General features: G+C 47.3%; 1 protein-coding gene and 2 pseudogenes across 1 annotated transcript; 1 reads left to right on the plus strand and 2 right to left on the minus strand.

The window, feature by feature from the left end:
• Positions 1 to 3030: 3030 nt before the first annotated feature.
• On the minus strand, positions 3031 to 7565 carry LOC109778671 (clathrin interactor EPSIN 1-like; annotated as a pseudogene).
• A 258-nt stretch (positions 7566 to 7823) lies between these two features.
• Positions 7824 to 11403, minus strand: LOC109778673 (serine/threonine-protein phosphatase 7 long form homolog). The gene is made up of 4 exons (XM_020337230.3): positions 11224 to 11403; positions 10258 to 10526; positions 8861 to 10165; positions 7824 to 8705 (listed from the first exon to the last, which is right to left on the minus strand). Exons 2-4 carry the CDS (start codon positions 10516 to 10518, stop codon positions 8043 to 8045), a joined length of 2229 nt encoding a protein of 742 aa, XP_020192819.1. The 5' UTR covers positions 10519 to 10526; positions 11224 to 11403; the 3' UTR covers positions 7824 to 8042.
• Positions 11404 to 13432: 2029 nt separating this feature from the next.
• The window catches only part of LOC109778666 (8-amino-7-oxononanoate synthase-like), a 29670-nt pseudogene continuing 16488 nt past the window's right edge, over positions 13433 to 26614 (plus strand).

Consider the following 26614-nt stretch of genomic DNA (forward strand, 5'->3'; position numbering starts at 1 on the left):
TCGGAAACGCTTCCTGTCAACCGTCCGACTGAACGCTATCCACCACACCATGTGCTCCTGATTGAACCGTCTGCAAGATGGCATTTGTTGCAAGACGCGCGAGTACAACACAAACTACATTGCAAACCACACACGAAAAAATGTTTGGGGGTCGCAACAAGGCTCATGTTGCAAAGTGTTGAGCGCAATGATGAGGCTTGTTGCAAAGGATCGACGAGCAGATCGAACACCAAAAAAATTGTTAGGGGGATTTGCAAGAAGGCTCATGTTGCAAAACGCTGAATATAACAAGAGGCATGTTGCAAAGACTCAGCAAGCAGATTGGCCACAGGAAAGAAACATCCGAGGAATTTGCAACAAGGCCCATGTTGCAAAGCGTTGAGCACAATATGAGGCTTGTTGATGAGGCTCATCGTGATTTGCAACAAGGCTCATGTTGTGAAGCGTTGAGCGTAACATGAGGCTTGTTACAAAGACTTGCCAATGGCTGCCGCGCAGAAAAAATGTTGTTTGAGGATTGCAACAAGACTCCTGTTGCAAAGTGCCGAACGCAACACGACGCTTGTTACAAAGACTTACCAATGGCTGTTGCGCAAAAAAAAGTTGTTCAAGGGTTGCAACAAGACTCATGTTGTAAAGTGCGGAACGCAACACGAGGTTGTTGCAAAGGTTCAACGAGCAGATCAGGCACAGAAACAAAAAGTTCCAGGCACTGCAACAAGGATAATGTTGCGAAGCACTGAGCGCAACACAAGGCTTGTTGCAAAGGTACATCAAGCAGAATTGGACGACTATCATACAAAATAAAATAAAAAGATGTTCAGGGTTGCAACAAAGCTCGTGTTGCAAAGCACTGAGGGCAATGAGACTTGTTGCAAAGGCCCGGCGGCTCACGAGAAGGGATCAGACGAAAGGCGCACCCGCTTTTGGAGAAGCTCCTCCAGCAACCCCCAGGCCACGGCGAGTATGACAAACCAATTTCTACGCAGTCAACAATTCTGACCATCACTTTAGTTTATCCAGTCACTGCACAAAGTACATTTGCTGTTTATAATGCATACAAAATCATAGTAGCATCTCTATAGGAAAACACTTGTATTCAACCGGATGATTTTGGCTCAGCATCAACCGCGTCCGACGCCGTCCGATCTCACAGGATCATGCGGCTACCCTTACCCGTATCCAGTAACCTCCATCTCTCTTCTCCCTGTATCAGCATCCTCCTCTTGCGTCTTGCCTCGCTCACTACGCGCGCGCTCTCCGCCCTGGCCAAGGCTCCGCCCTCCCGCGTGCAGCTCCTCCTGTAGCTCTCACGTCTCTCCTCGCCTTCGTATTTCTCTCTCCATTTCTCTTTCTCAACTGCCCTGGTTTTGTGCCACTAACACACGCACTTACCCATGATCTAATCCTACTCCTAGATAAGCTTGATTGCTTGAAGGATCCTAACGACTAGGCCTGTGATGTTCATGTAGCTAACCACCTCAACATGCAGCTAACTAACTACATGCACGGCTAAGTTCAGTACTTAGGCAGCCTCATCAATCACCACATAACCAACCAAACTAGCTAGCATGTCATCGCAACATAATCAGAGCAGTCAGCCGCCATTGCCGCCCCGCTGCGGCCATCACAGCATCATCGAAGCAGTCATGCCCATCATCGCAAGACTACCGGGGTTTTGAAACATGTCATCGCGGCATCGTCAAAGCAGTTGAAAGTAGCATCGTGCGGTTGTCGAAGAACGACATCACAACCTCAGCACGATTGTTCGAAGCACACCGGTGCAGCATCGTCTTGGCCGTCAAAGCAACATTTGCGGACGTCGAAGCGCAACACGAGCGTTAGAAGCATGTCGTCGCGTCATCGCCACAATCGTCGAAGCACGGCTCATGGCATCACCATGGTCGTCGAAGCACACCATGATTGTTCGAAGCATATGTCATCGTGCCAATGCCGCAGCCGCCGCAACATCATCGAAGCAGTCGGGATGCCGTTGTGGCATGCCTCGTAGCATCACCACAGTCATCGAAGCACACCACGGGTGTTCGAGCATGTCGTCGTGCCCATGTCCCGCCCGTCACAACATGGCCGAAGCAATCGGGATGTCGTCCCAGCATCGCCATGACCGTCGAAGTACACCATAGGCGATCGAAGCATGTGGTCGCGTCATCACCGCGACCATTGCAACATGTATCGTAGCATCGCCGCGGTCGTTGAAGCAGTCGGATGCCATAGAGACCGGCGTCCGGCATCGCAGCACTACCGGTGGCCTTTGGTGTTGCGACGGAGCATCACCGGGGGGTGTCCAGCGATGCGAGCTGCAATGGAGCAGCGTCGGGGATCGTTGTGGCTGCGACGGAGCATCATGAGGCGTGCGGTGCCGCGTTGGAGCTCCAATGGAGCGTCGTCGAGGGTGGCGCTGGTGCTACAATAGAGTTGTAATGAAGCATCATGCGGTGGTCGGCGGCGGCGGGCGCCGCTCGCTGAGGTGCTGCAACGCAGCATGCGGTGGTCGTCACCAGCGGGCGCCGCTCGCTGTGGTGCTGAACGCAACATGCAGGGGGAGGCCGGCGGTGAGCGCTGCTCACTGCTGCAACGCAGCACGCGGTGGTGGTCGGAGGCGGGCGCCGCCCTGTTGGTGCTGCAACGCAGCATGCAGGGGGAGGCCGGCGGCGAGCACTGTTCACTGCTGCAACACATCACATGGTGGTTGCCGGAGGCGGGCGTCGCTGGCCTTCTGTACCGATGGGTGGCAGAAACTGCTGGGAGCGGTGCTGCAAGGGACGGCGGTGACTTCTTCGGTGTTTGCTGCAAGACAGCCTCGCTGATGCGTGAGATCATAGGCTACAAGTGCGGCCGGCGTGCAGCGTGGTCACCGCAAGTTCGCGGGCGCTGTTCCTCTCCTCGCATGCGAGTCGGACTCTTGTGATACGGTATAGAGTAAAGGTAATTAATTGAAGGATCCAACGGTGCACTCTTGTGCAATCGGATGGCTACGGAGGCGGCTTATCCTTTTCTAGGATCAGCCGGTTTATTTGTAGCAGCGCCCCATCTCTATAACGCAGATTACAGGTGTTCTGCGATACATCTACTCATCATTGCATAAGAAGAACAGATCAGATATCGCAGGAACCACGGATGGGGAGACATGCCCACTCAAGGTAATCGAGAATATACAACCCTGAATAAGATCACCTGAAGTTCCCAAAGTGCTGCTGCTGCTGCTGCTGGAAAATGCGGCTTTCACCACCTGCTCCCGTGGAGCGTGGAAACTCAGGAGTGCCTGTTGCTGCCTCCATGTACCATGGAACAGCTTCTGGGGCTTTCTCCTCAGAGCCGTTGCTGAGCCGCCCAACGACCCCGGCATCTGAAGGATCAACCATCTTTGCTGCACATCACCAAAAGTAGAGCGATCATGAGCTACTTAGCTACTGTCAAGAAATGCAGGAATAATATCTAGCGCAAGATGCCAGTCTTGAACTATCTTACATTGCTTTTCTGCAACAAGCAAAAAAGATCCAAGGTTTGTGGGTAACTGGAACTACAAGTCTACAACTCATGTTCTTTATATGTACTAATTGCAACCATAACTCATGTTATGGCATTGTTAATGATTTTGCAACAGGGACGAAAAAAATATTCGGGGTATGGGCAGCCACGTGGGTATGATAAGTCAAAAGGACAAATAAATCATCATTAGCAGAGTAAGAGAATACTTACGGGCAGCTAAATTCAAATCAATCAACCCACGGCTCAAAGAGTCAGCCCAAATGCTAGATTTGCCCCGAAAAGTCTCTTTCTTCACAGCTGGTTTTGATGCCGGCGCGGAGTCCTGCTTCTGCTTTGCGAGTGACTCTCATGGATTTGGTGGCACTTGCCGTGCGTGATCCCCCGTGCGACGTAAAGGCACCAAAATTCAACTCCTCCGAAGGACTGCAATCAGAACTCTTGGTGGCCCCAGGAGAACCATGTGTTGGTTCAGTAACAGCTGATCCTTTACTTGAAGACCATACACCAGAAGAGTTTGATCCATTGAAACTCTTCACCGGAATTCCAGCCAAAGGGTCGAAAGCTGTGTCACTTGAATTTTCAGGTGCGGGGAGCTTTCCTTGTGAGGATTTGCTTGGGGTGCCACGCACTGAGAACTCTGTGTCCGAAGGGAATATTGCGGCAAAGGATGGGTTGAAGGGATCAAAAGCAGACGCAGAGGGCTGTGCAGGGGAAGAACTTTTTTGCTCCGGATGTTTTTTGGGAGTACCACGTACTGAGAACTCCATGTCTGCAGTAGCTGAGCCACCAAAGGATGGCCTGCCAGCAAATAGATCAATGTTGTCCTGCAATAACATTTGAATGCAGATAATTAGTTAGAAAGTATGCAAAATGGCCAACCCGTAGAAATGGTTTATCATAAAAATGAAGTGTGAGTGTCAATTATACAGTCCAATAGCCTACTTGGATTATGAATCTTCAGAATCACTGCATTGTCCTATCACCATTTTTGTGAAACTAATATATCATATTTAAGTGGGATTCTTATTGCAAACAACTGTAAGAGATGGAAAACGATTTGTGCTACAAAGATATTGCTAGGTCAGGATAATTTTTGAAGAAGGTCAAGAAAACAAACCTGAGGGTGAGAACCACTTGACGTTGCTGCCTCCAATGGGGCATTGGCTGACTGGAAATCTGCAAACGCAAACAAATCAATTTCTGGCACAGCAGCACTGCCAGCGTTTGGCATTAATCTTGGCCCAAAGAGATCCAAATTATTGGAGCTCACATTAGCTGTTCCAGCTGCACTCCAAAAATGAAGGTTAGTGAGGACAACACTATGGTGAGTATGTCAAATAAAAGAAAATGCATAGAACTTTGCGTCTCGGCTAAATAATCAAGCAAGTGCTATGGGAGAAAAGTGATTCTACCATGCACGGGATATCCAGTGCATGGCTAAACCGTCCATCTTGTTAGAGACTCACTCATGCCATGTATTCATTCTCATATTAAAATCCATCTGACAACTTTATGGAGCAAGGCTGCACCTACTAGTTCTCTCTCCTACACACTAGTATGTGACGTGGATTTTATTTTGAATCTAAACTTTAAACAACCATATACTTTAAAATAAATACAGGGTAAATAGTCTGTATGAACGCATGTCTTTCTTTCGATGATATCTTCGAAACAAGTTCAATATTTAATATGTTTTGAATTTTGAGTTTACGAAACACAATGGAACATGCATGTACAGAATATTACATGATGGTTTTCGTGTGGATATATAAGAATGTTCTCTTCTTGCACACATTAGTAAGTTTATTAATAACAACGGAAAATAATTGTGCAAATTCACAAAAAAAAGATCTAACAATCATAGTTTTTGTAGTTTCATGAAGTTATAAAATTCATGTTTCAAAAATGTTCAAATAATATACATGGTTAGTCTTGTTGAAAAGATCTCATAACACAAATATGTAAGAAGATAATGAATCAAATATGTAAGAGACAGCTTAAAATCCATGGATGGATTGAGGAGAGAGAAAGAATCTTTATTAGGGGATAGGGTGAAGCCCATGTGCTCATAATTGAGTTAATGATGATGCCATGCACGGTATCTCCCGTGCATGGTAGAAAAACCAGTCTCAGTGCTATGGTGAGTATGTTTGATACAGTTAAGTAAGAAATAGCTGACGGCACTATGGTGCGTAGTTCAAACAAAAGAAAATTCAAATAAGAACTTTGGCTCTTAGCTAGGTAGTCCGGTAAGCAGAATGATAAGTGATACCAGCATAATAGGCGCATACCATGTTAAACAAAGTGTATAACAACGGGTACAGCGACAAGGAAACCGTGGTAATCATACAATATAACCAAACTTTAGAGATGGTAAGGAAGAAATAATGACCAGATGTGGAAGATCCTCGTGGATTGAACTCGTCGCCATCATCCTCATTCTTTCCTTTCTGTGAACTTGGAACTCCAGGTGCGGCACGTGGATTCGACAGCGATTTGGAGCCTCCTTTTGCTAATTTAGAGCTATTTGCACTCTTAGTAGCTTCTTTTGACCTTTGTCTAGTGCTGCTGTAACTTGGCTTATTATCGTTCTTGCTCCCAGTGTGTCTATCCTTGTCCTTGAACGAGGCGGTTTCCCTTGAACCAGCTGTGCTCCCGTAGCGACTACCAGAGGAGTAGCTGCCACTGCCAAATGATGCTGCGCTTGATTTGTATGATGACATGCCAGTTGATGACACCCCCAAGTACCTAAACATATGGTCCATGCAAATTGCAAAATTTGAGATGTACAGGGAAAGGCAAGGGTTTATGTCTACATCATGCACGACAAGTCAGACGGCGAATGCAATGCAGTACTTGTCCCTCGTAGAAGCAGCCTTCTCCCTGGCTTGTTGAAGCTTTTCCCTGTCATCCACAATGACCAGAACAGCTTCTGCCTTCTTGCGCACATTGAGCCCAACATCTTTTCCACCAGGCTCCACAAACTCGAATGTCGTGAGTTTCTTCACAAATAAAATCATCATCAGGGCGAGGTAAATAATAGTATATACACAAGGAAGTGTACACTAAAACGAGCCACAGCGGCACATACCGCAATCTGTGAGCTGTTGTCGATAATTTCCTCGGCTGCGCGCTCAGTGGCATTAGCCAGAAGATACTCAGCCACAGCCAGCGCCTGTGCAGGTGGAACAAACATCCTGTCAGTGAGGAACAATCCAGAACGGACAACCGGTGGAGTCGCCACGGTTCTAAATTCCAATTCGAGCTCATCACCTTATACAGGTGACGCCAATTCGCGTCGGTGTTGCCCAGCCGTTGCCACAACACCTTCATGACTATCTGGCATTCCCCGCTGAAAGCAGAGCAGAGCGACGACCCGATCAAAATGTGCAAAAACTCAATAACTTCAATTTAAATACAGAGATCAAGTGAGGAGAATTGGAATTGGAGCTCTTTGCACTGACATATTCTTGGTGGCCCGTGCGATGTCCGCCATGTCTGAACCGTGAGGCCCCCACGGCTCGTCGCTGGTCGCGTCAAGAACCTATCGGGTACAAAATTTCAGGCAGCTGGTAAAACAACACAAATACACCATGGACATTTCTTCCTCCCCGAGGCCAAATTACACAGGCGAATGAATGAAACACAATCGATCAAACCTTCTGCTCGATCTCTGGCACCTTGAGCACCTTGAGATTGACCTCTCTCTTTCTGCGCAACGGGGGATCGCGCCCGAGGTCAGCGCACACGGGGAAAAGAAAAGAGCGGCGGGCACGATCATCAAATCAAATCAAAACGAAAAACACAAAAGTAGGGCCTTACATCTCCCGGACGGTGTGATCGAGCACCTTCATGATCCCATCCATGGCTGGGCTGGAGACTTGCAACCCCCGCCGGTGGAGGTGGCGGTGGCGTGGCGACGCCAAGACGGAGACGGGGTCCGGAGAGGAGCGCCGCGGAATAATAACGAGGCTGGCGGCAGTCAGCGCCCGGACCGGACATTGTGTCTGTGTGGCAATCGCACTGGACTCTGACTCGGACCGTCTCCCCTTGGGCTCGTTCGCGTGCGCGGTATGAAAGCCCAACTGCTGGCGGACCACATTTTCTACTCCTAGACATCTTCGCCTTCTCCTAATCTATAAAAAAAAGACATCTTCGCCTGAAGCTGACATTCAGACGTGGAAGGTGTAAATTACAACACCCATCTCCAATTTCGCCTGTGTAAATAGTACCAGTAGAATCAGACTTGAGACATTTGTTAGCAAAGAGATATGCCAGCTAAAGGATTAAACCGGTAACAAAACCTGCACGGCTAAACAAATAATAATGGATTGAATCACTTATAGCCAACATCAACAAGCTATTTATCCCAGCCATGAATCAGGCTGCATAACAAACCGAATAATGTCAGCAAAAATGAAACGTCAATCACGGCAAACTCCGAAAAGCGGCATCAAGTACAATCTAACCCCTAGATATGTGACACAAAGCTGGAATCGCATCATGTCTCTCCTGACTCCGAGGCAGATGAACTATGGGTGTGAGGAAGAGGCACCGTTACAACCGCCGTTGTTTTCCTCCTCCGCGTCCTCGTGTTCTGCCGTTGCTACATCATCACCTTCCAGTTTGACATCGGCGCTCTCTTGTGGAGAGGGTGCAACATCGAAACCATTGTTTTCCTCGCATGTGGACATAGGTTCGACCACCTGTGCACCATGTTCCATTTCGTCAGCGTGATCAACATCCTCAGTGTGCTGTAGAATAACAAAGTCTGCTGCCTCACAGTTCTCAATGGCTAATGAAGCTGAGTCACAGTTTTCGTTCACTCCCAGTAGTAAACTGTCGACACAGCGGTTTACGTCGTCCATAGGTTCGAGGCCCAACGTAGCCTGCTCCACTGTGTGAAGGTCCTCATCTTCCTGGTATTCACCCTCTTGATTGTCACATATAATGTTCTGTTCAGCTTCAAGCAAAAGTAGAGGCTCGTGATGGCCAGCAGCTGAGCCACCATGTGAGCCAGTAGCTGAATCAAAAGGTGGAGCCTCTGGGCCACCCCTTTCCTTGATCTCACCAAGATCACTGAGGACATCTTCAAAGCCATGCAGAAATTCAAAGACTAAGGCTTGTGTGGCTGTATCAGCTGTGGATGCCATGGCTGTTTTGGCCTTCTTCATCATACCATGCAGCTTATCAACCTACAGGAAAGAATTCATCTTCAGTACTGATTCAGTATGCGTGAACTACTTGGACAAGCTTCAATTCAAATCGTATTATTATATCTAGAGATAAACATTAGTTCAGTCAACTGTGGAATTTAATCATATAAATGTGATGCATAAGCTAGGTTTACCGCTTTGCGGATCATAGGAGACTTGGCTTTGTACTGAAGATCAGAGGAATCATCGGGTGGGGATAAAAGTCCTGCTTCAGCATCATCATCGGTCGATGGCACAAGATACCGCCGTGTAGCTCCAGAGTACCACTGCAGATACTCGTCATAAGATGACAAATCATACTGCTCAGCCTCCCGAAATATGCGCTGTTGCCGTGCTTCCCATTCCTGAATATACTCATGATGCGTCTCTTCCCAATTTTCACGCTCTCTACCACGTCGACTAATACGATGCAATGTCTGTAGGGTAGGTCGAAAAGGTGGTGGAATGCATTGACGAAGCCCGAATTGCCGCATCACTCGCTCAGGCAGATACATCTCAACAATAGGAAAATTTATTAATGGTGCTTGAGTAATCCACAGGTCAGCATCTTTTGTACAAAGTGGTGGTAAGCTCGAGGACTCAATGAGCATGTATGGTTCCCATTTCAACTGATCTGCTCGCTGCAGATTTAGCTCATCCCTGTACTGCTTAAGACAGCGGGTAGCATTCTCACTTTGTGCGCGAGCACCCACCCAACGGAAGCCAATTGGGGGCAAGTCCTGTGGGATGTCTGTCTCCACGACCAAGGAAGATCGAGCCAATGGCCTGCCAACATGAGAGTGCTCCCAACTCCAAAGCTGCAAGAGAAGCAATGAACCACCTATGTTCTTCATGTTGTGGGAGGAGGCAGCAGAACAAAGAGCTCGGTAGAGGAATGCGAGGGCTGCGGAGCCCCAGCTGTATGTTCCAACAAGAGAAAGATCAGCAATCAATGGAAGATATATCAGACTCATCCTTCCTGTCCCGTCTGGAAAGAGCACTCCACATAAAAGGCTCAGGATGTATGCTCGAACATGCCTCTGTACCGTATGATCATCCGCCCCTTCTGGTAACTCATAGAAGTGCTTCTTCAGCCATTTGTAATGCAAGAAGGATTTTCCAGGCATTGATTGACCTCTTGGATCATGACCTAGACAATCAAGGACCATCTGCCCATAATCATGATCCGTACTAGAACAAACCGGGCGGCCGTCAATAGGAAGAGCAAACAACATTGCAACATCTTGAAGTGTAACTGTCATCTCCCCAGAAGCCAGGTGAAAGCTGTGGGTCTCTGGCCTCCAACGCTCAACAAGAGCAGTAATCAAGGCTTTGTCCAATTGAGGCATTCTCTGGCAGATTTGTGAGAGACCAAGCAATCCAGCATCCCTCAAATAAGGACGATACCTCTCATGAAATTTCAAGGGTTTGTGGTGACGCAACTTCAACTGCTCCAGGGCCTGCAATAATAGAGAATATAGAATTCAGTGCTATTAAAAAAAAATCTCGTTCTACTATGAAATATGACAAAGTTTATTGTCATTAGATTAACCTGGTCGCCAAAAATTGCATCCGAACGGTGGTTAATCTTAGGATTGAGTAGTGTACTGGATGAAGGTTCTGCATGTCCTGCATAACAAGCAACATGGACTTGTTCGGGAATGAACCCAATATTGTCCTCTCTATCAGAAGTGGTACTCGGCGAAGAAGGTGCAGATGTTTCATGCTGATCCATTTCATTTTCTGCCACAGAACACCTGCCACGGCCCCGGCCCCGGCCACGACGTGCACGTCCTCTTGCCCTTGAAGACATGGACTACTCTGCAAACAAATAATCATTACATCAGTTGCCAGAATGCCATAGATGATCACAGCAAGAAAAAAAAAATACAATGGACGGCGTGAGCGCTGCTCATTCTGTTAAGATTTAAAACCATAGCTTATATACAAGAAAGGAACTCTGCACAAAATGAAATGAAGCATATACCATCAAAAAAGGCATATGCTTAAGAGATATGGCATTCATCTTCTATTGGAAATCTTTAGCACGGTCTAATTTGTCAACTGTGAGTTATTTTCCACTCCAAATGTTGCTCCACGGAACTAGCTACTTGCAATGACCAACTGAAACACCACATCTTAAATCTAAATCTCCTTATTTATGGGGAGAGCAACTCGTAAACATGTATATATAGTCTGACTGAGCAATTTCTTCATCCTTAGACAAGAAACCAGCATTTTACAGGCTTACAGCTGACCAGTGTCCCATTTTTATTCAGACAAAAGGGATTTTCATTGAAACATCTGGACTATAGGAGGCCACAGGTTCGACAAGAACATAGTAGTGCCACTGTCCCCATTACATATCAAGTTATCCGTATCAACCCACTATTCCCTTGCTCAAAGCACCTGAATAATCTGCGCGCTAGACCAGAGCACACACAATGGGACAACGGCGTGCGCCGAGATCCAAGGGAGGCGAGTAAAATCCAGCCGTGGTGTGCGAGAGCGGGCTTACCAAATCAGGCTGGCGAGGTGGCGCCGGAGGAGGCGGGGGAGAAGCTCCTGATCCCCCCGGCAGATTTTTTGCTTTCCGTGAGAGGAGAAGGGAACCCTAGAAATTTGCTTTCCAGCGGCGGAGGCGGCGAAGCGGAAGCCGTGACCCGGAGTGGAGCTACGCACGCACCCTGTTTGCCTCCGCAACAAAGAAAGAGCGGCTCCACCAGCTTCTGGGCCGGGGAAGCCGAGCCCAAACAGACGGCCTTTCTCGGGGATTCTTCCAGCCCCAGTCGGCCAGCCGCTCCAAAAATATATTTCCAAAATAAAGAAACCAACCCAAAAAATAATCTGAAAAGGGGTTTACTCCTCTAGATCACTATATGAAATTGTTAATGTTAAGGGTGTACAACCAATATATCTTCCTGGCGTTTGACATATCAAAGTACCCCCCAGAATTCAGGTTTTCTATGGCTTTTCTCTAGAACAAAGTCATGACATGTTGAGAAAGAGAGGAATAGACAAATCACTTTGTGTGCTTTTTTCTGAGAATGAATATGTATACATTGTTGCTAGACAAATGTGGAATGATATAGATAAAACCTTCCATGTGAACATTCATGATTTACTAGAAGGGTTGGGCGCGCTTTGCTGCGCCGGTCGTGTTGTTGGGTTTTCATAATTTTTTTACTCCATCTATTTCAAAATATACGGTGTATTAGTTTTTTGAAAAGTCAAACCTCTTTAAGTTTGATCAAATTTGTAAGGAAATACATTAGTATCCATAATATCAAATCGATATCATTAGATTCATCCTGAAATGATTTTTTATATTTTATTTATTTTAGTATTGTGAACGTCTATGTTTTTGGCCCTGGACTTGGTCAAAGTAAAAGAAAATTGTCTTTTCAAAAAACTAATACACCTTATATTTGGAACTGAAGAAATATTTGGTTTGGCGAGTGGGGAGATGATGGAGTGTGTTTTCTCTTTATTTATAATGCGGTGTATTGGTGAGCTTTCCGTGGTGTGATTATGTGTTATCTGCTAATGAATTCATATTTATGTGGAAAAGTTTTCTGCGTCGGTGACTACATGTACTATATTAGTGCTACAGTATCACATAAGCTTTCTTTCTAGATGGTGGGAAGGTGCACGGGATCGATATGTTTTTATGTTGCCAATTGATTTGAAGAAAGCCGACCGGTCAAAATGTGAACCAAATCCAAAATTTTGTACCCCAATCAACATGGAAGAGCTTAAAAATTAGGAAGCATTGTGAATTAAAAGAACTGAATGAGAGTGCTCACTAAGAAATTGTTCACCCGATCGAAATCAGGGGGCCCAAATTTAAAATTGGAGACCTCATTAGGGAGCTTACCGAAAAAGGCTTTCGCCCTGCTTTATAAATAAAACAAACCACCACAGCCACAAGGAACAACAAGGTCACACACACAGTAGCAGCACGACAGATAGTACAAAAGGGTTTTGCTGAGGGCACAGCTCAACAAACCCAAAAAACAGAAGAAAAAAAAGACAAAGCGGACGAGCCGCAACAAGGAAACTAATCCGGCTCGGGTGGTGACGGAGGAAGCGGCGGCGCCAAACGAAGAGCGGTCAGCAATTAGGGAGCTTAAGTCTTTCGCTAGCTTAATAATAAGAAGGTACAAAATTGTGGCTTCTTATCTGTCTTGTGGGGACTTATTTGGAATTGGAGGAATGCTTCACTAATCTATTTCTCTCAACATGCAATCATTTGTAGAGAAAAGCACCTTAACATGCGAACATTCATGAAAAAAATCCGGTGTTGCTAATAGTGTATGCATCCAAACATATATGCATGACAACGTGCAAATGGTGCGTACATCCAAACATGCATGGCAAAGCCCGAATCTGTGAGGGGCCAGCAAAATTCGGGTGTTTTAGCTGCCGCCAACAACCGGTTTGTGCTTGTCCACAAAACACACGAATGTGGGTTAGACAGCCCCTTCCATTTACAAGCAAATCCAAGTGCAATAATCGAATTGATAGGCCCGTCGATGATTCAGCAGATATCCGAACCAGAGAAATGCGAGAGCGCTCCCGTCGCCCATTCGGATCCAATCCAACGCTGCATGCATGTATGCATGCATTTCCACGCTGTCTAAAGTGTCAGCTAGCGCACTGTACCATACCATACACGCTACAAATACAGCCCTGTCCGTCTCCTCCTGCATGTCCTCTCATCCACGCCACATCGCCGCCGTCCGTGCTGAGCGACGGGACGAAACGAAATGGCGCAATGGGACACCCTCGTGGACGGCGCGCTCGCGAGCCTGGCCGCTAGGAGACTGCTGTTCAACACGCGCCTCATCGCCCTCGCGCCGCCGCCGGCGCCCTCCGAAACCAGATTCACCGGACCGGGGCCCTGGGACCGCGCCACCGTCGAGATCCAGGTCGACCGCACCTCCATCCGACAATGGCTCGCCGCAAGTCAGTGCCCATATACCTCTGCCTCTCAGCCGTGCAGGAAAATGCATGCCACATTTTTTGCTTGCTTGTAGCCATACTAAATGAACGGGTTACGCACGTACATACGTTTGTTCTGGTTAGATGGGGAGGTGAGCAGCCAAGAAGAAGACGAGGCGAACCGGGAACTGATCCTCTTCTCCGGGAACGACTACACGTGCCTCAGAGCATCTTCAGCCGTTGGCCCCCAAGGACGCATAAAAATCGTTCCGGGGGCGAGCCGGTGATTCGTTCGGCGCGGTCGTCGCCCCCAGCTCGCCTCCGGTTGCCGATTTTGGCCCACTTTTGAAGCCCCATTTCGGCGAAAAAGGCCCATATGGACGAGAATAGGCCCATATTCGGCGTGGTTCGCCGTGGCTCGACGTTCAATTATAACATAAATATATTTTTATCACAGAAAATTCAAATACTTCAACAAAATAGTTCAACAACAAATAGTTCAATACAAATTATATAGTTCAACAAATAAAAACTCATAGTTCAATACCATGAGATGCTCTTCTTCCTGGACGTCGGCCTCGGCTTCCTCCTCCAACAGCGCGGCGAGCACTTCCTCGTCATCCGTGTCCATCGCCGAAGCAGGCAAATCGCCGAACACCTTGCGCGCGGTGGGCGTGCACCCGCCGCTAAACTGCCCCTCCGTGGCCGGAAACGCCCAGCTGGTGTCGGAGGGGCTGCCGCGGCGAACATCTGCTATTTTTCCGGCGGGGAATGGCTATCTACCGGTGAAGGGCGGCGGGGCGGCGCCGGGATATACCTAGTGGCGGCCGAGAGCGCGGGGGGTGGAAGGCGAGTCGGGGAAGAAAATCTTGACTTTTCACCTGACGGCGTGGGCCAGCCACGCTTTTCCCTTGCGCCGGAGCCCCCAAACGCCCCCAGCGCGCCGGGTTCGGCCTACGGCCGCCGGGCGGAAAAAAGGGCCGAACCAGCGCTTTTCGTCGTCCTGGGGGCGCGACTGGGCCGTTTTTTTATGCCGGCGCCGAAAAAATCGCCTGAGGAGGCTTGTTGGGGGCGCGGTTGGAGATGCTCTCAGCTCGCATCCAGCAGTCCGCGAGGCTGCAGTAAAGGTTCTTACTATTTCATTTGCTACTAGGACTGTAGCGGCACGTACTCTGAACAAGCAACCTGGCAACTCTAATTTGTGCATGCTATGCTTGTCAGGCAGCTCAAGAGTATGGAATGGGGCTGAGAGGCTCTTCGTTGATCTGCGGGTACACTACTTATCACAAATTGGTGGAGGAGTCACTGGCGGAACTGCAGAAAAAAGAGGTACAAAACAATAACATTTTAGCTATATTTCAGTCAGCTGAATTTTTATTTTGTGGTCAATCGATTTTCTGACCGTTGGATTGTGCTTTAAGATTTGTGTAGCTTTTTTTTCTGTCACATTTTGCTGGTGGTATTGGGCTGTTTGGATTCGATTGACACCTATTTTGGGTCAGTCGATTTTCTTCTTGGGCTGGATTTTGGTGTGTGTATGCTCTTTTTTCATGTGTTTACTTTTGTTTTCTGCATGTGTATGCTTTTATTTTTATTTTCCAGTTGAGCTTTTTTTCTCTATTTTCGGATGTTAAGTGCGTGAAAATGTATACATGTAAGTACTCCATGTACAAATTACATCAGAGTACTGAAACTTCACTCTTATATATTTATTCTACATATTATAAAAAGTGCATTTTTATGCTAATTGTGTGGAATTTTTTTTTTCAATTTCTTTATTCGGTAATACCAATGCTAATTGTTTTGCTAATTTAATACATTCTATTATTATTTGTATGTATGCATGAAAGTACAATACAATATGTGTGTAAATTATACTAGACTGCTCAAGTTGCATTATTATATTTCCCACAAAAAAAATGTTGCATTATTATATGTGTATTTGCTGCATATTATAAAAAATGCAATTTCAGAGCAAAGTTGTGTCCAAGTTTTTTCTTTATTTTCTTTCTTCTTAAGAGTAATACCAATGTCGCTCCAATTTATTCTCTCTTAGAAAAAATTATTTGTTTTATTATGTTTAGTTTTTAATTCATTTCCTGTTTTAAGGATGATACCAATGCCACTTATTCGTTCCTTGTTTAAATTTTTTTATGTAAAATTCACTATAATATGTTTATTCTTACATAACTAAAAAAGTGCAATTTATATGTAAATTGTGTGCAAATTGTATCATTATTATTTTTTGAATTCCTTTCTTCTTAAAGGGTGGTACCAATGCCACTATACTTTATTTCTTCTTAGAAAAAATATTTTTATTTTTTGTTTGTAAGTAAGTATACATGCACGTATGATACACCATGTGTGTAAATTATAATATAAGCAAAAATTGCACTGTATATGCTTATTTTTGGCATATTAGAAAAGTGCAATTTCAGGGCATACTTGTGTGCAGGTTATTTTTAAATTTTATGTCTTCCTAAAGGGTTTCATTTTTCCAAAACCTCATTAGTTTGTTTTGCTGTTTGTTTTTATATTTTCTTTCTTCTTAAAGGGTTTTATTCTTACATAGAGAACTTCATTATTTTTTTAGTTTTAGTTTTTGTATTTTGTTTTCTTAAAGGGTTTCATTCTTCCATAGAAAACTTCATTATTTTGTATTTGTTTTAGTTTTCTATTTTCTTTCTTCTTAAAGGGTTTCATTCTTCCCTAGAAAACTTCATTTTTTTGTTTTTATTTTTTTTAGTTTCTTTCTTCTTAAAGGGTTTCAATCTTCCCTAGAAAATTTCATTATTTTGTTTTCGATTATTATTATCTTTCTTCTTAAAGGGTTTTATTCTTCCCTAGAAAAAAATATTATTTTGTTTTCATGTTAATTTTATTTTATTTCATTTTCTTTCTTTAATGGTAATACCTTTATTTTTGCATATTAAAACATAGCGCAATTTCTGTGTAAATTGCGTGCAAATTTTGCCATTACCTGGCGGAGAATTGCTTGCTTTTCATGCGGCAGCTGCTGCCTCGGGTGTTTCTGCAATTTGTATTGTGGGTATCCTTGCATGCAGCATGCATCTGTGGGCGTGATTTTGCGGTAGGCTTTTACCGGAAGCAGGCAAGCAGAAGCGTGCGCGTAGCAGTTGCCTCTTTTGTGCAGAACAAAGCCGTGCCTGCCGTTCGACTGACACCTATTTTACTCCCTCTGTTTCAAAATATAGTGCTTCCTCTATTCCAGTGCTTCAACTTTGACCATAAATTTAACCAACGAGACCGACTGCGGCGGGAGAAAAAGTTATACCAATGAATTCGTATTCAAAAGAAGTTTTCAATTATATAATTTTTTTTCCTGTCACAGTCGGTCTCGTTGGTTTAATTTATGGTCAAAGTTGGACCTCGGGAAACGCGGACGCACTATATTTTGGAATGGAGGGAGTAGGTCAGTAACTAACTGACCTGTAGCCGCTCCTAAACAATAAGTAGTGAAGTCCAAACTAGAGTAGTACTGGTAACCATCACGAGATTTCTTCACCTCTACATTGATTGAAAGACTCCCCACCTGAATATATTTCTATTTTGATCTGTTCTGCAACTTGTACATGATTGCCTTCTTTGTCCCACCGGATTCTCCGCAAACACGGCCTTGATGACTGCACTGGGCAGCATCAGCTCTCTTCTGGCCGCTAGGAGGAAACCACCCAGGGACCATATTCTTCTCCAATCGGAGTTTTGCTCAAGTCTCGAATAAACGCAGAGGATGAGAGGATCGCAATTTTCTCAGATGCGCTGAACCATGCCTCCACCATTGACGGGATCCGCCTTGTGGAGAGGCAGCACCAAGCAGTGGCCTTCGTCTACAAGCACTGTGACATGTCGCACCTTGATTTCCTGCTGTATGCGTTCTCCTTTCCACCACCTGGCAGTATGCCCTAGATGCAATATACTCCCTCCATTTCTTTTTAGTCTGCATATAAGATTTGGTCAAAGTCAAACTTTGTTAATTTTGACTAAGTTTATAGAAAAAAAATCAAAATTCACAATATGAAATTATTATTATTAGATGCATCATGAAATTAATTTTCATAACATATAACTTTAGTATTGTAGATGTTGATATTTTTTTCCTACAAAGTTGGTCAAACTTTACAAAGTATGATTTTGACCAAATTTTATATGCAGACTAAAAATAAACAAAGAGAGTATATACATACATATTTAGCCACGCCTTCAATTACTTAGCAATAACTATTTTTATTTTGTGTATCGTTACGTATAGGTCCAGTTGCTCAATGAAAAAGAAAGTTGTTGTCACATATAGGCAAGTAACCTGCCATTGAAATAAGTGCTCTTGATATCTCCGTCAGAATTAACACCTAGTGCTTGCTGCTTGTTCATACACATGCATATTGTGAGGGTACTACTAAACTTAAGCCATATTTTTAATTACAATGTGCGCGCAGTCTGTTCAGCATGGACGGGGATTTTGCTCCGTTGCCTCAACTTGTCAAATTACGCAACAAATATGGATTTTTGTTGGTCCTCGATGATGTTAGTTTTCTTTTTGTCCTTACTTACAGTTATTAGTGTTGAGGATATAACCCTTAGAGTCACCCGCCAGGAGGGCCGGGTTACTTATAATGGTCATCACGCGAAGCCCAGTACCGAGCTTGAAGACGGCGGGTCAATGATGGGCCTAAGACCCGGAGATGGCTTAAGGCCCGTAGTGATAAACCGCCGTATGGCAAGACTTGTAGTGTAAGGCAAGAATAGTTGGGAGTCCGAGCCGGACACTCTTATGAGCCGGCCGGGACTCTGAGAGCCGCTGGACGTCAACCTCTCTATATAAAGGGACGACCCGGCGGCGGTTTAGGGGGAAGAAAAATCTCGTCGAGAGCCAGGCATAGCAATCAAGCTCCCTGGTCATCGAAATCATAGTCAATACCACCTCAACTGGACGTAGGCTTTTACCTTCACCGTAAGGGGCCGAACCAGTATAACCCCCGTGTTCCTTGTCCCGTTTAACCCATTTAAGCTTCCTAGCTGCGATGGCTCCACGACTAAGTCCTAGCTCGAGGACATCTGTCGTGACAATTCCACGACAGTTGGCGCCCACCGTGGGGCCAGCGCACGGTGGATTTGAGTTCTTAAAGGGCAGCTTCGAAGGGCTCGAGGGATACGCTGTGGGCCGGATGACCAAGAGTCGTCGCGGCAAGCTCTACATCGACGATGCAAACTGGGGCCCCGACGCCGGCTCAATTGAGTACGGATACCAGGTCCCCTTCGGCGGAATTCATGTCTTCATTGGCAAGATTGGTGAGCCGGGCCCTGAGCCGGATCTCTGCGCCGGTCTCATCGAGACGGCTCAGCGTGCACGACCCGCCCGGGCTCTACCTGCCCTAAAGCATGCTTTTGTGGGATGTGTTCATGGAGGACTCTCTGAAGGGTCTGGATCTGGTGATGAGACGGCCGCCGGCTCTGACGGCGAGTCATCTACGGATGAGTCAAACTCGTTGTATCAACTTCAAGATGGCAGGCTCAGGGGTTGTTCCGATGGCGACAGCATTCCGGACCCCTTTGAACCGCCGAGCCGGGTTGGAATCTTCATGGCCGGCGCGCAACCTGTTCAAAACCCCGCCTCCGGGTCAGGGAGCCCGGTGCCTTCGCCGGCTCAGGTGCTGATGGATCTTACAGATAAGATGACGGTCCTGTTGACCGCTATGATAGCTCCGGCGGATCAAGTTCAACATGACGCGGAGGTGGCACAGTTAAAACTGGATCTAGCAAAGGCCAAGGAGGATCTGGCGACGGAGGGGATCAGGATGGCTGCGGAGAGGGCGGCTCTCGACGCCCAGACTCAGCTGATTCAGGCACAGTCCTTCCGGCTCACGATGGATCAAAACGCATCCAATGAGGTCATGAGAAGGAGGCATCAAAAGACCCAATCTCGACTCCCTCCGGTTTATGATCCTCGAAACCTCTTCAACACGCCAGGTGCAGGGTCTAGTAACCCGCCGGAGATCATAGTGCCCGGGGCTGGGACACCAATTCAGCCCCAAGTAATGGGACCGCCCCGGGCGAACCCTGCCCCGCCTCAGTATGTGCCAATACCACCGGGTCATTATGCCAACCCGTTGGAAAACATGGTCGCCGCGGCGGCACGGCTGGCGGCTCTCCCAATTGATGGCGACTCTCCAACTGCGGTCGAAACCCGTCGGGTCAGGGAGCTCCTTCAGACAGCTCTGGCGCAGCAAGAGGCGTACTCTTACAGCCGGGACAGGATCCATTCAACCCCTCATCCAGGCCGGAGCCCGAGTTATAGCAGACACATGGTTTCAGCGACCGGCTCAAGTAATGTCCGACGCCATGACTTGCCACCTGGCCATGGCCCGGCTCATAACGGAGCCTTTCACGCAACAGACCAAGACAGAGCACGGCAAGAGGCGGACCAGGTGCCTCAGTTGACGGCTTACCAGACACCCCCGGCTTATCCGACGGCTTCCGTCGACGTGGGTATCCCTACGAGGACTGGAGGTGTCCCTTGTTTAGTGCCGGCTCTCCGCAACGAACGTCTACCCAAGGACTTCAAAGGGCCTAGGAAGGTGCCTAATTACACGGCTGATTTACAACCCGGAGCCCGGATCGAGAGTTACGAGATGGCCATGGAATTGCTGGAGGTCAGTGAAGCGGCGATGGCCAAGTACTTCACCATGATGTTAGATGGGACTGCCCGCACTTGGTTGAAAGGGCTGCCGCCGAATTCTATCGGGTCTTGGGCTGAGCTGAAAGCTCGGTTCATACAAAACTTCAAGGATACCTGTAGGCAGTCTATGTCAACTGTGGATTTGACTAAATGTAAACAGCAGGAGGGTGAGTCTACGACACATTGGGTTCGCCGGGTCAAGGAGATAATACATTCATCTGATAAGATGGATGTCGGCTCTGCAGTCTTAATGTTGGAGCAGAATTGTCGCTTCCTGCCCCTGAAGATGAAACTCGGGCGGCTCAAACGTGACTGCAATGATATGGGTATGCTGATGGCGGCTCTCGTCAAGTACGCCGACTCTGACAGTACCAAGGACTCCGCTTCAGATGATGAAAGGACAGGGAAGGGAAGGAAGAACGGCAATGGCAAGGGTCCTCAGCATAACCCGGCAAACCAAGGAGGTAACAAGCGTAAGGCTGATGGAAGCATGGAGTTTGTGGCCAATGCCAACTCACAGGGTAACAGCCAGCGACGTAAAGGGAGGCCACCTCCCCGAGCTGGCGGGTCAGGCCCGACGCTCGAGCAGTTGTTGAACGAGCCTTGTCCGAGGCATGGCTCTAGGAAGGCTTTTAAGAATTCCAATGCCTTTAATGGCAACAATGGCCCGGGTGGCGGCTCAGGCGCTGGCGGTTTTCATGGCCCGGGCGGCGGCTCAAATCTTAATCCTCAGAATGGTCAAGGGGGCTTTAATCAGCAGTCCGGCCAGGGTCATCAACAGCAGCAGGGGGTTACCAGACCAATCCAAAGCAGCTTAATAGTGGACAGTATCACGTGTTTACCACCAGTCTGTGTAAGCGAGATCAGAAGCTTCATAAGAGGGCGGTGAATGCTGTTGAGCCGGCGGTTCCACGCTATTTAAGATGGTCTGAGCAGCCTATTGTGTGGAGTAGGGAGGATCACCCTCCCCGGGTTGACAATCCGGGTCACTTGGCCCTGGTGGTGGCTCCTCAGGTGGGAGGATATAAGTTCACTAAGGTGCTCATGGATGGAGGCAGCAGCATCAACATCCTCTATTATGAGACCTTCCGTCGAATGGGGTTGATTGATAAGAACCTCAGCCAGTCCAACACTATTTTCCATGGCGTGGTGCCTGGTAAGTCGGCTTATCCAGTTGGTAAGATCGAATTGGAGTGGCCTTTGGAGATGAGTACAACTACAGGGTGGAAAAATTGACCTTTGAGGTGGTCAAGATAAGAAGTTCGTATCATGCCATATTTGGGCGGCCGGCTTACGCCAAGTTCATGGCACGGCCGTGTTACATATACCTACAGCTCAAGATGCCGGGTCACAATGGGACCATTACGGTTCATGGTAGCCGAAAGGTAGCCTTGGAATGTGAGGAAGGCGACGCGGCTTATGCAGAGTCTGTTTGTGCAACAGAGGAGCTGAAGTTCTACAAGGATAATGTTGACCCAACAGATATGACATCTCTGAAAAAGCCGACCACGGAGCATGAGCCGGCAATGAAATTTAAGTCAGCTGATGAGACCAAGCTTGTTGATTTCGTTCCAGGTGACTCATCTCAGCAGTTTAGCATCAGTGCCAATTTGGATCCAAAATAGGAAGGCGCGCTCATCGAGTTCATCCGTGAGAACAGGGACATCTTTGCATGGAAACCTTCTGACATGCCAGGTGTACCTAGAGAACTCGCTGAGCACACTCTCAATATTGATCCGAAATTTAAGCCGGTCAGGCAATTCCTTCGGCGGTTTAATGAAGAGAGGCGGAAGGCCATTGGTGAGGAGGTGACCCGGCTCTTGGCGGCCGGGTTTATTGTCGAAGTCTTTCATCCAGAATGGTTAGCTAACCCGGTGCTCGTGCTCAAGAAGAATGGCACCTGGCGGATGTGCGTGGACTACACGGACTTAAACAAGGCGTGTCCGGCTGATCCTTTTGCCCTTCCCCGTATTGATCAAATCATTGATGCTACGGCGGGTTGCGAGCGCTTGAGTTTCTTGGATGCTTATTCTGGATACCATCAGATTAAAATGGCAGTTAAGGACCAGGAGAAGACGGCGTTCATCACTCCCTTTGGAGCCTTCTGTTATGTGTCTATGCCTTTTGGACTCAAGAGTGCACAGGCGACTTACCAGCGTTGTGTGCAGAATTGTCTTCATAACCAGATTGGGCGCAATGTTCACGCCTATGTGGATGATATGCAGTTAAGGACCAGGAGAAGACGGCGCTCATCACTCCCTTTGGAGCCTTCTGTTATGTGTCTATGCCTTTTGGACTCAAGAGTGCACAGGTGACTTACCAGCGTTGTGTGCAGAATTGTCTTCATAACCAGATTGGGCGCAATGTTCACGCCTATGTGGATGATATCATGGTTAAGTCCAGGGAGAAGGAGACCCTGGTAGATGACCTTAGAGAGACCTTTGATAATCTCCGGGTTTACAAGATGATGCTTAACCCGGCCAAGTGTGTTTTTGGTGTTCCTGCAGGCAAGCTCTTGGGTTTCCTGGTTTCTAACAGAGGCATTGAAGCTAACCCAGAAAAAATCAAGGCAATCACCTCTCTGGCTAAGCCGGCGTGTATAAACGACGTCCAGCGCCTGGCGGGTCGTATCGCTGCTTTAAGCCGGTTTATAAGCCGTTTGGGTGAGAAGGCCATGCTGTTGTACCAGTTGATGAAGAAAACTGATGACTTTATCTGGAATGATGCTGCTAATGCTGCTTTTGAGGATTTGAAGAGACAGCTGGCCGAGCCCCAATCCTCGCTGCTCCGGTTGACAAGGAGCCCTTATTACTGTATGTAGCTGCCAACACACGAGCCGTCAGTGTGGCTGTGGTGGTGGAGCGCAAGGAAGAGGGTAAGGAATATCTGGTTCAGCGGCCGGTTTATTATGTCAGTGAAGTGCTCATCGAGTCCAAACAGCGGTATCCACATTGGCAAAAGCTTGTTTATGGTGTGTTCATGGCAAGCCGGAAGCTTAAGCACTATTTTCAGGGTCACCCCATTATGGTGGTTAGTTCTGCTCCCCTTGGAGATATCATCCAAAACAGAGAAGCCACAGGGAGAGTGGCTAAGTGGGCTATAGAGCTTGGGCCTCATGGTCTGAAATATGTACCACGCACTGCTGTTAAATCTCAAGCTTTGGTGGATTTCATCAACGATTGGACAGAGCTACAGGTGCCTGAAGAAAAGCCAGATAATACATATTGGACTATTCACTTCGATGGGTCTAGGCAATTGGAAGGCTCGGGGGCTGGAGTTGTATTGGCTTCCCCTAAAGGTGACAAGTTTCATTATGTGCTACGGTTGATGTTTCCTTGTACTAACAATGCGGCTGAGTACGAGGCCTTGCTCCATGGTCTTCGGATGGCTAAGGAGATGAGCTTGAGCCGGGTAAGGTGCTTCGGCGACTCAGATCTAGTGGCTCAACAAGTATCAGGCAAGTGGGACTCCAAGGACCCTCTCATGGCGGCTTATCGCTGTGAAGTTGATGCCATTGCTGGACACTTTTAGGGTTACCAAGTAGAGCACATCGATCGCAGGAAGAACGAAGCGGCTGATGCATTAAGCCGGCTGGGCTCTCAGTGAAAGCCGGTGCCGCCTAATACTTTCTTGGACATCCTGCATAACCCTTCGGTCAAGTTACCTACAGAAGGAGACTTGGCTGTCCCTGACCCGGAGGCACAGTGGGTGGCGGCTCTCCACATCACCCCAGACTGGACAGTACCATATTTGGCATACATGACCCGGGGAGATTTGCCTGAGGATGAAACTTTGGCTAGACAAATAACCCGGCGGTCTAAGTCAATGGTTGTTATCAATGGTGAGCTGCATCGCCGCAGTGTGACGGGAGCGTTCCAGCGTTGTGTCTCCCCTGAGGAAGGTCAAGAAATCTTGCGTGAGATTCACGAAGGGGATTGTGGCCATCATGCCGGCTCAAAATCCCTTGTGGCCAAGGCTTTTCGTCATGGTTTTTATTGGCTGACGGCTCATGCTGATGCGGAGGACTTGGTCAGTAAATGTGATGGTTGCCAGAGGTTCTCGCGACGGGCTCATGTGCCGGCTCAGGAGCTGAGGATGATACTAATCACTTGGCCATTTGCGGTCTGGGGGCTTGATATGGTTGGGCCTTTTAAAAGGTCCAAGGATAAGAAGACTCACCTCTTGGTGGCAGTTGACAAATTCACAAAGTGGGTTGAAGCAGAGCCAGTTAGCAAGTGTGACGCAGCCACGGCGGTTCAGTTCATGAAAAGGGTGATATTTCGCTTTGGCTTTCCACACAGCATTATAACTGACAATGGTACCAATCTGTCTAAAGGCGCCATGGAGGAGTTTTGTCAACGAGAGCATATTCGACTTGATGTTTCATCAGTGGCTCATCCTCAATCCAATGGTCAAGCTGAGAGAGCTAATCAGGAGATCTTGAAGGGCATTAAGCCCCGGCTTTTGGTCCCTTTACAACGGACGCCGGGTTGTTGGGTGGAGGAGCTACCCTCCGTGTTATGGAGCATCAATACTACTCCTAACAGGTCTATGGGTTACACGCCTTTCTTCATGGTTTATGGAGCGGAAGCAGTCCTCCCCAGTGACATCCGTCATGACTCGCCTCAAGTGGCGGCTTATGTTGAGGCGGATAATGAACAGGCGCGCCAAGATGCTCTTGACTTGTTGGACGAATAGCGTGACGTGGCAGCAGCTCGTTCAACGATTTACCAACAAGACCCGCGCCATTATCACAGTCGCCGGGTTAAGTCCCGGGTCTTCCAGGAAGGTGATCTGGTGCTCCGGCTCATCCAAGATCAAACAGATGCACACAAGCTATCCCCGCCTTGGGAAGGGCCATTTGTGGTCAGCAAGAACTTGCACAACGGGTCATACTACCTTATTGACGTTCGGGAGCATAAAGATTCACGCAAGTCAGAGGAAGAGACCCGTCGGCCGTGGAACATAGCTCAGCTTCGGCCTTATTACACTTGAGCCACCGGCTCTCATAATGTACATATTTCTATAGCCATGTATATATTATGTTAAAAAATAAAGTAGGACCTCTGTCCTTTTCTCCTCCAAAGGTAAAAGTGTTGTTTCCATTACACCATCACATGGTCATTGGAGGTGGATCCGTCTTATGATCGCATTCGAATCTAGCCGTACGCAATAGAATCACCTGGGGGCTCCCTGTTCAAACATAGGTCGTATTCGAACCAAAGAGAACATAGCTGTCGATACCCACTTGATTGGCAAAGTGCCGAGCTCATTGGGGAGTTTTCTTTGATCATATTTGAATCATAGCTCAACCCCCTTTGGGAACCGACATGGATCGTATTCGAATCAGCGTCGTTAAACAACTCTTAAGGTCATTTGGGGGCTTCCTGTTCAAACATGGGTCGTATTCGAACCAAAGAGAACATAGCTGTAGGTACCCTCTTGATTGGCATCGCCAAAGCCACTGGGGGCCATATGATCGCATTCGAATCTTAGCTTAACCCCTTTGGGACGGTTCTCTGGTCGTATTCGAACCGGAAGCCCTTAAGTTTTTGATTTTCTGACTTACAACAAGTACTGTTGGTCACATCAGCAGTGTGCAAGGGCGGCTTTTCCTTTTGCCGACTTAATTTTGATTCACAATGCTGATAACATATAGTAAGTATTCTTGACGCTGGTAAACCGGAGTTGAGGTCTTCATCTCATCATTCGGGTTACATAAGCCGGAACTCTACTTGAAGGCCCGTAAGTATGCCATTATGGTTACATCAAAGAGGTAATGGAGGGCCAGTCTTTGAGGATTGTTAATTCCTATTCCGGGTTATGTATGTAAGGTTTATGGTTCTCAGTGCGGTAAGCCGCCTCGAGACTCGTGACTTGTTTTTCTATGCAGGATGGTTAAAGACGGCTATTCGAGATTAAGGACAATAAATGATCAATTATGACCCGGAGGAATATAAGGAAGCAACTTTAACGGAGCTAAGAATTCAACATGTGCACGATGGCACGACAAGATTAACATGTTTGTCCTACTCTATTACAAGACTCCCCGAGTCCAAAAGGTGAGGCATTGCTCTAAGGTGCAACCATAAGCCGTCTAAAGATCAAGATGCTTGTGGAGTCGAAGCTTCCGGCTCATCCCTCTCCGCTCCTCCGGCTGTTCCCATGACCTGGAAGGTGGACGATTTCCAGTCAATGCCGCTCAAAGCTTCAAATTGAGCCTCCTCGTCAATTAACCCGGTCGGGTCAATTTCTGGGGCAAAGGTGTGCT

Source organism: Aegilops tauschii, chromosome 3 (assembly GCF_002575655.3).
Source record: "Aegilops tauschii subsp. strangulata cultivar AL8/78 chromosome 3, Aet v6.0, whole genome shotgun sequence".
Lineage (NCBI taxonomy): Eukaryota > Viridiplantae > Streptophyta > Magnoliopsida > Poales > Poaceae > Aegilops > Aegilops tauschii.

Coding starts and splice junctions, on each gene's coding strand:
- LOC109778673 (XM_020337230.3), bottom strand. CDS start 10,518: ATGTCTTCAAGGGCAAGAGGACGTGCACGTCGTGGCCGGGGCCGGGGC. Junction 10,166..10,257: donor ATGCAATTTTTGGCGACCAG/GTTAATCTAATG, acceptor CTATTATTGCAG/GCCCTGGAGCAGTTGAAGTT. Junction 8,706..8,860: donor CTCCTATGATCCGCAAAGCG/GTAAACCTAGCT, acceptor TCTTTCCTGTAG/GTTGATAAGCTGCATGGTAT.